The 14,151-nt window shown below is 48.8% G+C and overlaps 1 protein-coding gene across 2 annotated transcripts in view; it reads left to right on the forward strand.

Annotated features, from left to right (window-relative positions):
• Nucleotides 1-11,726, forward strand: part of LOC146356691 (HLA class II histocompatibility antigen, DR beta 4 chain-like) — an 18,371-nt gene extending 6,645 nt beyond the window's left edge. For both annotated transcript variants that reach the window (XM_084841270.1, XM_084841272.1), the window contains exons 3-6: nt 4,524-4,805; nt 5,987-6,100; nt 7,083-7,106; nt 10,506-11,726. In XM_084841270.1, the coding sequence (XP_084697396.1) occupies nt 4,524-4,805; nt 5,987-6,100; nt 7,083-7,106; nt 10,506-10,519 (434 nt within the window). In that variant the 3' untranslated portion in view covers nt 10,520-11,726. The remainder of the gene's footprint in view (nt 1-4,523; nt 4,806-5,986; nt 6,101-7,082; nt 7,107-10,505) is intronic.
• The last annotated feature ends 2,425 nt before the right edge of the window (nt 11,727-14,151 follow it).

Consider the following 14,151-nt stretch of genomic DNA (forward strand, 5'->3'; position numbering starts at 1 on the left):
TGCCCCCCCCACACACACACACACACTCCATCCCCAATTTCCAGGGGGAGCAGGGCAGAAGCAGCCGTGTCACCCCTTATTGTGGGCAGCACCCTCTTTCTCCTTTAATGTAGGGTTTAATTTGGGGCCAAAGGGATGGAATAACAGCACCGAACCCTTACTCAATGGCTGTGATAAATGCAAAGTACAATTGTTGTTGTTGTTGTTGTTGTTGTTGTTGTTGTTATAATGGAGGAGTGCACTCTACTTTCTCCTGTAACTTCTAAAAAATCATATTTAAAAAGAGCTTTATAAAGAGATTTCCCTGCAGTGCATGGAAGATCACCTGACAGATACTAAATAAACTAGTTAGAAAACAACCTTGCCCTCAAGGAAAACAACAGCAACACATGCCATTCCAGCAGTTGTTGTTAGCATTATTTTTTTATTACTGAGAAACCCTGTATGAAAAGATGCGCCCTCCATTAGATGTGAACAACTCCACGAGTGTGCAGACCAGCCATCCGTGTGCACACGTAACCCACAACATCGCTGCGTTAGGTAGGAGAGGTGGGCGGGTTCCGTCTCTTCTGACAGTGTGATTCCCACCCATATTTGCAATAACAAAGGAAAGAGACAACAACAGACATCAGATTTAAATGCATATTGAAATAAAAGAAATAATTCTCATTGAAACACACAACGGTAATACACAGTCAGATGATAGTAATACTCTTGATAGTGTTGATGGTCTGGTTGCTATTGCTCCGTAGCAGCAAGGAAGTCACAGTTTCCTTTAGCTATTAATAGGGTGCACAGCAGAAGAAGCAGAAGCAGAAGAAGGGAGGAGGAGGAGGAGAGGGGGAGGGAGAGTAGGGAGGGGAGGAGAAGAGGGGGAGGGTAGGAGGACAAAATGAGGAGGTGGAGAGGAGGAGGAGGGGAGGAAGAAGAGAGAAGGAGGAGGAGGAGGAGAGGAGGAGGAAGAGAAGGGGAAGAGAAGAGAAGAGAAGAGAAGAGAAGAGAAGAGAAGGAGGAGGAGAGGAGGAGGAGGAGGAGGAGAGAGGAGGAGGAGAGGAGGAGGAAGAGTAGGGAGGGGAGGAGAAGAGGAGGGGAGGGGAGGAGGGGGACAAAATGAGGAGGTGGAGAGGAGGAGGAGGGGAGGAGAAGAGAAGAAAAGAGAAGGAGGAGGAGAGGAGGAGGAGGAAGAGTAGGGGAGGGGAGGAGAAGAGGGGGAGGAGGGGAGGGCAGGGGAGGAGGTGGACAAAATGAGGAGGTGGAGAGGAGGAGGGGAGGAGGAGGGGAGGAAGAAGAAGAGAGGGGGAGGAGGAGAGGAGGAGGAGGAGGAGGAGAAGACAATGAGCTCACAGCCCTTTCATATTTGTTGCAGAGTTCCTGTGCAGGAATCGAAATCTTCCTGGTTAGTTGCTTGTATCCTAACAACAGGCCAAGCAGGCTGTGAATAACACCGAGCCTGAGGGCCTTCCCTCTGGAGCAGCTTTCTCCTCTTGGGCAAGGCTGGACTGCTGGAGTCACAGAAGAGTAGGGTTGGAAGGGGCCTGCAAGACCACCAGGTCCAAGAGGAGGACTGACTGAGCCTCTCCAGCAGCTGGATCTAGAAAGAGAGGGTGGAAGGGTGATAAACCCACCCAGTGCCAGCAAGCACAGGCGTGCTAGACTTACTGTTCTTCTAACGACGCTGGGAGCAATAACTGAAGCATGGGCTACGCACAGATTGTACACACCTTGAACATTACGTGTGAATAACTGAACAGGTGTAGAGATTGACTGTATGTTTACGGCTGCCAGTCCATTTCTGGGCCTGATTCAAAGTGCTGGTTTTAACATTCAAAGCCCTTAACGGCTTGGAGCCCTGCCAAAGGAAGTCAGGCGGGTGGCGACCGGGAAGAGGGCCTTTTTTGCTGTGGCACCCCAGCTGTGGAATGAGCTCCCTAGAGAGGTGCACCTGGCACCGATGTTGTACTCCTTCCGATGCCAGGTGAAGACCTTTTTATTTTCACAGTATTTAGCATTTTAGCTACCTGGTATTTTAGCTTTGATATTAAATCTGTATTTTAAATCTCTGCATTGCTGCTAGGCCTTATTCTGGCTGTTATATTGTGATTTAATGCTTTCATATTTTACATTGTTCTATCCTGTGTTTTTTCGCTTTAATTTTTGTGAACCGCCCAGAGAGCTTTGGCTATTATTTGGCGGTATAGAAATGAATTTAAAACAAACAAACATACATACACTGAACATGCATTGAATATAACATGTGAACATCCCATCAAGTTATCCAGCCAAGAAACCAATCCAGGCAATCTTCATAATAAGAAACCTTTACATTAGATACATTCATGTTGCAATCCTATGCATGTTTAGACTTAAAGAAAGTCCTACAGCATGGCTGGCCAGGGAACACTGGAAGTCGTAGGACTTTTTCTGCCTAAACATGCTAGGATTGCACCCCACCTTTTCATCTTCCATCCTACAATATTATCTACTTTATCCTTGGAGGTTTCATTTTTTCCTTATTCCAAATAAATTGGGATAATATTCTCTGCTATTCTTTCACCTATTTATCTTCAAGTTTTATCGGTAACCTCTGGAAGGGAAAGCTTGATTGTGGTGTTACTGACATTTAGGCAGCAATTCTGTACCCACTTTCCTGGGATCAATCCCCATTGTACACAGTGGGACTTACCTCTGAGAAGACGTGCACAGGATTGTACCGTAAATGGCTGAAATACAGCCAAAGAAGACAGGTTTATTTATTCACTAGTTTAAAAAAAATATTTTTGCAAATGCAGAAGTAATAATAACAGTAAATGTGATTTTTTAAAAGTAGTCAAACCGCAATAGTCACTCCAAACAAGGACACCAAATGGCATCTCACAACAGCAGTGAAAGACCTTTATAAGAATTAATATCCATTCTGGAATGGTGGTTCATAAATAAGACCAAAAGTGTCTAACATCATCATTGTTGTTGTTATACCCCACCTTTTCCCCAGTACTGGGACACAAGGCAGCTTATAGACATTAAAACATATACAGTTAAAACATATGAAAATATACAAATGTTAAAATATAATTTTAATTTATCTCAAGAAGCACCTCCAGCAACACCAGACAGGCTGCTCAACAAGATCAGCCTTGGATGGCCTTCTCTCTGTCCCATCAGCCAGGACAGCTAGGCTGGTGAGGATGAGGGAGGGGGTCTTCTCTGTGGTGGCCCCCACTCTGTGGAACTCCCTCCCTAGGGAACTCCGCCATGCCCCCTCTTTAATGAGCTTCCACCATGCACTGAAAACTTGGTTATTCAGGCAGGCATTTGGGGTGGGTTAGGGTATTTTTAAATAATGTTTAATGTGTAATTGTACTGTTTTAAATTGTACTGTTGTACATCGCCCAGAGTGGTTGGGTGACCGGCCAGATGGGCGATTAAGAAATTTAATAAATAAATAAAACCACAATACAATTAAAATTATATATTAAAACTGCATTTTAATTAAAACTGCATTTTAGCAGCTCACCCCCAGGTTCCAACTATGTCCCAAAAGCCTGCTGGAACAAGAATGTTTTTAGCCTGCCTCTGGGAACACATCAAGGAGGGAGCCATCCTAGCTTCCCTGGGAAGGGTGTTCCACAGCCATGGGGCAGCCACTGAGAAGGCCCTCTCCCGGGTTCCCACCAAACGTGCCTGTGACAGAGGTGGGACTGAGAGAAGGGCCTCCCCAGAGGATCTCAGGACACGGGCAGGTTCATAAGGGAGGATACGGTCTTTCAGATAACCTGGACCGGAGCCATATAGGGCTTAATAGGTCATAGCCTGCACTTTGAATTGTGCCCGGAAACAGATGGGAAGCCAGTGAAGCTGTCTCAAAGGGCTCCCAATGTTGTGTGCAACTATGGAAATGGGGGGAAAAGGCACATAGTTCTGCCTTGAGTGCAAAATCTTGCATCGTCTAAAGCCATTCCTTGACTCTTTTTTCAAAAAAATTATTTTCATTTTCAAGGTTAAAGAAAAAGCAGATATCACCTAAAGAAAAACACCTATAGCTAAAGATAACAGTAAGGGCGTGAAAAATCCTAGATGCGAATGTCAATCCTGTGCCCACTTACCTGCAAGTAAGTCCCTATGGAGTCAGTGGGGCTTACCTCTGACTCTGAGTAGAAATGTGTAAGATTTCAGCATAGGACAAATATTTTAGATCATGGGAATATATTTATATATGAAGGTCATATATTTATGTATAAGAAGATGAGACACACAAGGATAAAGGGATGAGGAGGGAACAGGAAAAAAATCTGCAGACTTCCTTGCATGTCACACTTGTTTTAGCTCCCCTGGCCACTCAGTAGACTTCCAAAAAACAGTAACTGGGGGGAAATCACAAAAGGCACTGGGGCTGCCCCCCAACTTTACCCCCTCTTTCTAATCTGAGCAACGCAAATCAACTAGCAGCATGATAACATGTTCCTTTCTTATTCTGTCTCAGCTTCTCTGTGTCTCTCACAAACATCCTGCTTCTTTCCTTCCAGCTAAGCCCACAGTCAACATCTCCCCCACCAAGGAAGACCCCATCTCCCCCCACACCCTGCTGCTTTGCACCGTGACAGGATTTTACCCCTTGGAGATTGAGATCAAGTGGCTGAAGAACGGGCAGGAGGAGAAGGAAGGGGTGCTGTATGGAGAAGAGCTCCACAACGGAGACTGGACGTACCAGACCCGGGTGATGCTGGAGACGACACCCCAGCACGGAGACGTCTACACCTGCCAGGTGGATCAGAACAGCCTGGAGACGCCCATCACCATGCACTGGGGTACGAGCCTCCCTCCCTCCCCCTTTCCCCTAGAGACATAAATCTGCAGATGGGGTGGGAATTCCACATTCCTGTGTCTCTCCTGGTCAGGAGGCAGGAAGGCCCCCACATTCTCCAAGGGTGTCCTGTTCTCAGGGATGTTCATAATGAGAACCAACGTCTTGAGCTGTGCCACCTTCATGATAATGCATAGTCACTGTGGCTGCATATTCCCCTAAGTATCAGAGGCAGCAAGACTCTGAATACCAATTCCTGGGGAAGTGGATTGGATTGGGAGGATGCCATTGCACTCTTGTGCTGTTCGTTGACTTCCCATCCGGGCATCTGGTTGGCCACTGTGAGAACTGAATGCTGGACTAGAGAGTCCCTTGGTCTGATCCAGCCTCAGGGCTCTTCTTATGGGGGGGGCATGGAGTCAGGACTAGTGATATGTGGTTATTTCAGGGAACGAGAAAGCAAGACGTGGTTGTCCCAGCAGCACGTGCTTTAGCTTAGTTACAGGGCCTGGGAATGAGGGTGCTGTGCAAAGGTCTTCAGGGAGAATGTGGGTTCTGAGGAGGGGTGTGGAGGGAGTCGGCGAGGTGGTGTCAGGCAGGTGTCCTGCTGCAAGGCAGTTCGGAGCACCCAGGGCAGCAAGGGAGAACGGGCGGCGTCTTTGGGGGGAGTAGCGGGAGACCTTTGGATGGCCGAGGGTCTCCAACACACATGGATGGGGTTTCGAATTTGCCCAGAATAGGAATTCACAAACTCCATAAATCCCCCTGGAATGAGAGGCACTGCAGGCTGTTGTGTGTTGAACTCCCATTTCATCCATAATCAGCCTGTACAAAGATCCCACATCTGTCAGTAAGTTATAGCTTTATTTCAGTGTCTTACGGGCAGTTTCTCGTCCCTCGGCTGAAGCCTTTTTGTTCCTCGTTGGCCCCCATTTGCTCCCGACACCTTCCCTCACTCCCAGGTTACTGCTTCAGAAAGGATCTTGGAAATCATATGACTTCCCCTCCCCTGGGGGATCTTTATGGGAAGGCAGCCATGCAGAGCTCACAGCCTGGGCTGGCATCTGTGAGCCCTTGAGGGGGCAGCCAGGGGGACTGAAAAATACCCTGCGTGCCTTTAACGCATCCTCCTTGTGAAACTGGGAGGCTGAGAGGCCTGGCCTGATCCTTCTCCTCCTTCCACAGAGCCACGGAGGTCGGACTCTGCCAGGAGCAAAGTGTGGACCGGGGTCATGGGGGCCGTGCTGGGTGTGGTCTTTGTGGCCGTGGGACTCTCCCTCTACATGAAGAGCAAGGAAGGTAATGGAGTGTGTGTGTATGTGAGAGAGACACACACACACACACACACAGACAAACAGAGAAATGGGTGGCCCCCGAGAAACATTGTGGGGAGTGGATAAAAGAATTTTCGATAAGGGCTCTCTGCTCTCCTCCCACTCCTCATCTCCCAGCAGAAGCTACCCAGGAATCTCCCAGCTTCTGCTCCCCCAGGATCCACCTGGATACGGCCCTTCTAAAAGGTCCATGGGGCCTGATCCAAGGAGAGAGCGCACCATCCTCCTAGCATAGTAGCTAAGTGACTGAGCTGAGAAGCAGGAAGTCCCCAGTTTGAATCTTGCCTCTGCCATAAACTCACCAGGTGGCCTTAGGCAAGCTGCTCTCTCTCAGCCTCATTCCTCCCACTTGTAATATGGGGGATAGTAACACTGGCTTACCTATCAAGGTTGTTGTTGTTGTTGTTGTCAGTTTTAGATCACTTGAAAGTGCTGTGGAAATGGGAGGTATTATTGCTGCCTGCCCTGACTGGCCATGGTTCTCCAGGCTCTTGGGCAGAAAGAGAAGGATCTCTCCCATCACCTCCTCCCTGGCGTTCTCTCTTAACTGGAGATGCCAGGATTGAACCTGGGTGGACCTTCTATATGGAAAGGAGCGCTGAGCTGCAGCCCCTTCCCTACCCAAAATGTTTGTGCTGAAAGTTGCACAGATTCTGCACAGGGTCTTCGGGGAGCTTCTGACCCCAGGAAGGGGGTCCTTGTGCTTCAGTGCCATCCCATCCGCCAGGACAACAGGAGGCCTCTGAGGAGGGTTTGCTTGGAAAGATCCCCCTCAGGTAGAGGTCAGTTCATCTGCTGAGAAGGGAAGGCAGGCTGTGTTCTGCAACAGTACCGGATTTTGGCTTGGCAGAGAAAAGAAGGATGAGACTCTTATGCTTTTAGGGGCAGCAGTTCAACAACCCTCCATGGATTTAACAGGATCTCCGTCTCTCTTTCTCTCTCTTTAGCTACTCCCATCCAACAGCCTGCAGGTAAGGTCTCTCCGCACCTCCCTCCCCAACCTGAATTGCTTATGTTTATTTTTATCCTGTCTTTCCAAAAACACTTTTCTGAAGCAGCTTACAAATGTTTTAAAATGACCACAGAAAACCAGTCTCCGCGGTGCAGTTCTACTGAAGCTGCCCTGTTAGCCTGTTGCAACAGAAACTACCAAGTGTCTTGGGGGAGTCTGAAGGCTTGCAGATTTACTGGAGCAGAACCTTTTATGGGGAGGGCCCATTTCCTCAGGTGCATGCTGGATCAGACCAAGGGTCCGTCTAGTCCAGCATTCTGTTCACATAGTGGCCAACCAGCTGTAGACCAGGAACCCACAAGCAGGGCATGAGCGTAACAGCACCTTCCCGCCCATTTTCCCCAGCAACTGGTGAACATAGGCTCACTGCCTCTGGTACTGGAGGTAGCACATACAGTCAGGGCCAGAAATACTGTTTTGGCAGTTGGCCTCTGTACACCACCACATTGAAGTTGAAAGGAAACACACCCAGATGGGAGCGCAGTCAGGACTTTCAGCTGTAATTCAAGGGGTTTGACAAAAGTGGGGCACTAACCATTCAGGAAGGACAGCCAGTGGCATACACACACACACCCATCGTTGGGGGCCCATAAGTAATGGAACAAATGGCTGACAAGCAGCTGCATGGCCAGGTGTGACCTGTTTCCTGGGTACCCCATGACCAATCAAGCAGATAAAAGGCCTGGAGGTAGGGATGTTAGAGAATTCTGCCACAGATCCCAGGGAGGCCGAATTCCAGTGAATTCGGCCCCCCAGAATCTGGGGTGGAATGGAGCAACCCACCCCACCACCCCACGAAATGGAGCCTACCTGGCTGTGGCTCCAGCAGCTCCGGCGGTGGCTCCAGCAGCGGTGGCTACGGTGGCAGCAGCGGCTCCAGCGGCTTCAGAGGCTGCCAGGCTGTGGCCGCAAATGGCGGCCGGTATGCCGGCCGCCAATTGCATCCCTGGCAAGCTGTGATAGGCTACGTAAGTATCTACGTAGCCTATCATGGCTCAGAGCAGGGACGCAAATGGCCACCATTTGCATCCCTTTACTGAGCCATGATAGGCTACGTAAATATTTACGTAGCCTATCACGGCAAAAGCAGGGATGCAAACGGTGGCCGCTATGGCATTTGCGCCCCTTCGCTGAGCCGTGATAGGCTACATAAATATTTACGTAGCCTATCATGGCATAAGCGGGGACGCAAATGGCGTAGCAGCTGCCATTTCCGTCCCCACTTTTGCCGTGATAGGCTATGCAAATATTTACGTAGCCTATCACGGCTCAGCAAAGGGACACAATTGGCGGCCGCTATGCCGGCTACCATTTGCGTCCACAGACCTGCCGTGCGGATGCACCCAGAGCGGAGCCAGCCAGGGTAGGATATCGGGGGGAGGTATGGAGCACGTCCCCCCCACCACGAATGTCACCCTTCAAAAAGGTAAGTGACTTTCGTACATCCTTACCTGGAGGTGGTTCTGAGTGTTACATTTGCATTTGGTAGCTCTTCACTGGAACCCCCAACATGAGGTCCAAAGAGGTGTCCATGTGAGTGAAGGAGGCCATCAGTAGGCTGGGGAAACAAAATAAACCCATCAGAGAGAAAGCAAAAACAGTGGGAGTGTCCAACACAACAGTTTGGAACATCCTGAAAAAGAAGGAATTAACTGGCAAGCTCAGCAACAGCAAAAGGCCTGGCAGACCACGGAAGACAACTAAAGTGGATGACCACAGAATTCCGCTCATGGTGAAGAGGAACCCTTTCACAACATCTAGCCAGGTCAAGAATGCTCTTGCGGAGGTAGGCATGTCATTGTCAACATCTACAGTCAAGAGATAACTTTATGAATGTAAATACAGAGGCTTCACAACAAAGTGCAAACCACGGGTAACGCTCAAGAACAGACAGGCCAGATTAGCCTTTGCCAGCAAACACCTAAGAAAGCCTGCCCAGTTCTGGAATAAGATTCTTTGGACTGATGAGACCAAGATTAACTTGTGCCAGAATGATGGGAAGAGAAAAGTATGGCGAAGGAAAGGAACAGCTCATGATTCAAAGCATACCACATCATCTGTCAAACATGGTGGAGGCAGTGTTATGGCATGGGCATGTATGGCTGCCAATGGAACCAGGTCACTGGTGTTTATGGATGACCTGACTGCTGATAAAAGCAGCAGGATGAATTCTGAAGTGTATAGGGCTATACTTTCTGCTCAGATTCAGCCGGATGCTGCCAAACTGATAGGACGCCACTTCATATTGCAGACGGATAATGACCCCAAACATACAGCAAAAGCTACCCAAGAGTTTCTCAAGGCAAAGAAGTGGGATGTTCTTCAATGGCCAAGTCAGTCACCTGATCTCCACCCAACAGAGCATGCTTTTCACTTACTGAAGACAAGACTGAAGGCAGAAAGACCCACAAACAAGCGGCAGCTGAAGGCAGCTGCAGGAAGGCCTGGCAAAGCATCTCGAGGGAGGAAACTCAGCATTGGGACATGTCCATGGGTTCCAGACTTCAGGCAGTCATTGACTGCAAAGGATTTTCATCCAGGTATTAAAGGTGACCCTTAAGTTTGAAATGATGTTGGCTTGTTCCATTACTTATGAGCCACCAACAACGTGTGTGCGTATGCCACTGGCTGTCCTTCCTGAATGGTTTGTGCCCCACTTTTGTCAAACCCCTTGAATTACAGCTGGAAGTCCTGACTTCGCTCCCATCTGGGTGTGTTCCCTTTCAACTTCAGTGTGGTGGTGTACAGAGGCCACCTGCCAAAACAGTTATCCTTGTTTCCAATATTTCTTGCCCTGACGGTAGCCATCAGGACTAGTAGCCATGGATAGCCTTCTCCTCCAGGAATTTGTCCAACCCCCTTTTAAAGCCATTCAAACTGGTGCCCATCACTACATTGAATTCCATATTTTCACTCTGCACTGTGTGGAGAAGTCCTTCCTTTCATCCGTCCTGAAACTCTCACCAATCAGCTTCACAGGATGACCCCGGGTTCTAGTATTTTGAGAGAGGGAGAAAAATGGAGCCTCCCTTTGCAGGTGGTCTGTAATAGTATCATGACTTTGGGGTCAGCAGCAGAGTATCCAAGCAGACTGAGGTGGTGGGAGTCTCCCTCATTTGGCTGCAACCCCCTGCCTGCATAGAATGATATTCTGCACCATCCATCATTCATTCTGACTCATTGGTGATGGGGTGGGAGGGGCTGCAGTGAGAAGGGGGTGAAAGGGAAAGCCACAGGGCAAGTCAGTATTTCCTACCATCTTCACTTCTTGCACAACATCCAAATATGTGTTTTCCTATTTATTCATGTATTTTCCTATACATTTTCATTTTCTTCTCTCCTACCTTTTCCCTCCCAGCATTCATCAGCTAGACCTTCCATCTCTGAGTCCCAACATGGAAAACAGCTCTTTGGATAGCTACTGAAGCTTTTTCCTTTAATTCTTTCCTTGGAAGATGCAGAACGGAAGGGGGTGAAAACGAGAAAAGAGAACCTGCAGCCTGGAGCTCCTCCTGCTATGACCTCCCTGCAGTGGCTTCCTTTCCCTGTTCCTGTTAATTTGTTTCTTGTGTGGGGTGGAGAGATGGGAGGGGGATTCATCCTGCCAAGTGCTGAAATGATCCTTATCCTTCCTTGGGGCAGAAAACTGGTCAGATTCTCTGCCTCCCCTGGCAGGACCATACAGACGACCCCCTTCCCAAATGGGGGTGAGATGCACTCCAGGGTCAGCTGTCTGCATTCACCTGGAGCAGGCTGTCCTTGAACAGCATCCCTGAGACACGCAAGCAGATTCCACTCTCAGTTGGTTGACTGCTAATTACTGTAAAACTGCTGTTACTTGTTGCGGGATTAGCAGGAAGTCACAAGATGTAGTTGAATGGCATTGAAAAATTAACCATTTACTGTTAGGGGAGAGGCTGCAGCTCAGTGGTACAGCCCTCGCTTTGCATGCAGAAGGTCCCAGCTGGGAAAGCCCCCCTGCCCCCGACTGACACCCTGGAGAGCGGAGTGTTGCTGCAGGATCCTCCACAAATTAAAACAAATCAAAATACTTACAACCACCTTTATAGTGGAAGAACACACTGAAAATGATTCTAAAGTCACTATCTTCATAATTTTTGCAAGCTTCATGTATCATAATGCTCAAAATTTTCACTCAGAAATGTTTTAAGTGCCTCATTTTGGCACCTAAAGTTTTTAACAAGCATGGATTTTTTTTTCCAGATCACTTTTTAATTTGAATCATGTCTACTTATATAATAATAGTATTTGAAAATCTGCTGCCATTAGCCAATGATTGCTGTTGTTGTTTTTAATGAAAAGATCCAGTTTTATCCTTACAGGTCCACCCCTTTACTCCTCTGATTGGTGATACATTGTTGTCCAACAAGAAAATAGAAGTTTTAAAATAGCTTTATTCTGCTCTCAGATCCATGGGGGAAAGTAAGCTATGGGCTGCTGGGCCTGAATCACTGAATAAAGCATACTGAAATTCACAGTGATTTGCCTAAATAAATAACAGTCTGAAATGCAAGATGTGATAATAAAGAAATGTATTAGTGGTTACAAGGTAATTTTCAAGAAAAATACACTTGTCGGAAAGTCACTGAGTACCTGGCAAAAGAAGAAACACACACTGGTAGATGACAAGTTTGCCAGTGAGTGACACCAAATTATTTAGGGTGGTTAAAACAAAAAGAGACTGTGAAGAGTTCCAACAGGATCTCTCCAAATGGGAGAAGAGGAATCCAAATGGCAAATGTGGTTCAATGTAAGCAAGTGTAAAGTGATGCACGTTGGGGCAAGAAAAATGTTCACGAATACCCGATGGGATCTGAACTAGCAGTGACTGACGAAGTAAGAGATCTTGGGGTTGTGGTGGACAGCTCAGCGAAGATGGGCAACCCAGTGTGCGGCTGCTGTGAAAAAAGGCAAACTCCAGGTTAGGCATAATTAGAAAAGGAATTGAGAATGAAACTGCCAATATCATATTTATTTATTTATTTATTTATTTATTGAATTTATTAATCGCCCATCTGGCTGGTCACCCAGCCACTCTGGGCGATGTACAACACACCATAAAACAATTTAAAACAATAAAATTCTACCATAATTTTTTTTTTAAATACCCTAACCCACCCCAAATGCCTGCCTGAACAACCACGTTTTTAATGCACGATGGAAGCTCATTAAAGAGGGGGCATGACGGAGTTCCCTAGGGAGGGAGTTCCACAGAGTGGGGGCCACCACAGAAAAGGCCCTCTCCCTCGTCCCCACCAGTCTAGCTGTCCTGGCTGATGGGACAGACAGAAGGCCATCCAAGGCTGATCTTGTTAAGTGGCCTGTCTGGTGTTGCTGGAGGCACTCCTTAAGATAGGCCGGGCCGGAACCATATAGGGTTTTAAAGGTCAAAAGCAACACCTTGAATTTGGCCCGGAAAATAACTGGTAACCAGTGCAACTCCTTCAGCACTGGAGTGATGTGATCTCGCCAGCGGCTGCCTTTAATCAGGCGAGCCGCCACGTTCTGTACCAGCTGCAGCTTCCGAACCGTCTTCAAGGGTAACCCCACGTAGAGCGCATTACAGTAGTCTAAACGAGAGGAGACCAGGGCATGTACTACCGATGGGAGCAGATGGTCGGGAAGGAAGGGGCGCAGCCGCCGTATCAGATAGAGTTGATACAGCGCTGTCCGGCTCACAGCTGACACCTGAGCCTCCATGGACAGCTGGGAGTCCAAAATGACCCCCAGGCTGCGGACCTGGTCTTTCAAGGGTAGCCGTACCCCATTCAACACCAGGTCAACATCCCCCAGCCTCCTCTTGTCTCCCACCAAAAGTACCTCGGTCTTGTCAGGGTTCAGCTTCAGCTTATTCCTCCCCATCCAGCCACTCACCGTCTCCAGACATTTGGACAGGGATTCTACGGCCAACCTTGGTGAAGATTTAAATGAGAGGTAGAGCTGCGTGTCATCCGCATATTGATGACACCACACCCCAAACCTCCTGATGATAGCCCCCAGCAGCTTCACATAGATGTTAAATAGCATCGGGGAGAGGATGGAACCCTGTGGCACCCCACAAGTGAGTGGCCACGGGTCCGAAACCTCCTCTCCCAGTGCTACCCTCTGGTACCTGCCGGAGAGGAAGGACCGGAACCACCACAATACAGTGTCTCCAATGCCCAACCCCTCCAGGCGGTCCAGGAGGATACCGTGGTCAATGGTATCAAAAGCTGCTGAGAGGTCGAGGAGAACAAGGAAGGAGCATTCACCCCTATCCAGAGCCCTCCTCATATCATCCACCAAGGCGACCAAGGCCGTTTCTGTCCCATGCCCAGGCCTGAAGCCCGACTGAAATGGGTCTAGATCATACTGCCCCTATACAAATCTATGGTCCAACCACACGTAATTAAACTATGGAATTCTCTACCACAAGATATAGTGATGGCCACCAACTTGGATGGCTGTGTGAGCAGAATGCTGGACTAGATGGACCCTTGGTCTGATCCAGCATGGCTATTCTTATGTTCTTATGCACCTGTTGGCATTCTGCCTGGCAGGGCAGTTCTGAAGGGCAACAAGTTGGCCCCCGTCCAGCCCCTCCTGCCAGCCTTGTGCGTGCCATCCCGTGTCCAGCCCCTCAGAGGGACCCAAGGGTGCCACCTTCTCACCTCGCCCAAGCTAAGCACACACCTGGAGCAGCAGGTCCAGACAAAGGTGGGGGCCCCAGGGAAGCCCCTTTGGCCTCCTCCTGCTGCCATTCTGGGTCCTCTGCCAAGGCTGGGTATGGGACACGCACAGTGGAGACAGCCAGGAGATGGAGGAGCAGGCGACTGAGGCGAGAGACGCCCAGTTTAATCCAGTCCTGGCCCCAAAAGGGTTGGTTGGGCAGTCTGGGGCAAGCTTGGGCAATGGGAAAAAGCCCCTGAGGCTGACAAGGCTGTTGCTGGGGGAAAGAGCTCCAGGTTGCAGCCCAAGGAGGAGAGGAAAAGAATTCCAATTCC

Source organism: Heloderma suspectum, chromosome 2 (genome assembly GCF_057233095.1).
Source record: "Heloderma suspectum isolate Gila_16-S chromosome 2, 16-S_ref, whole genome shotgun sequence".
In the NCBI taxonomy this organism is placed as follows: domain Eukaryota; kingdom Metazoa; phylum Chordata; class Lepidosauria; order Squamata; family Helodermatidae; genus Heloderma; species Heloderma suspectum.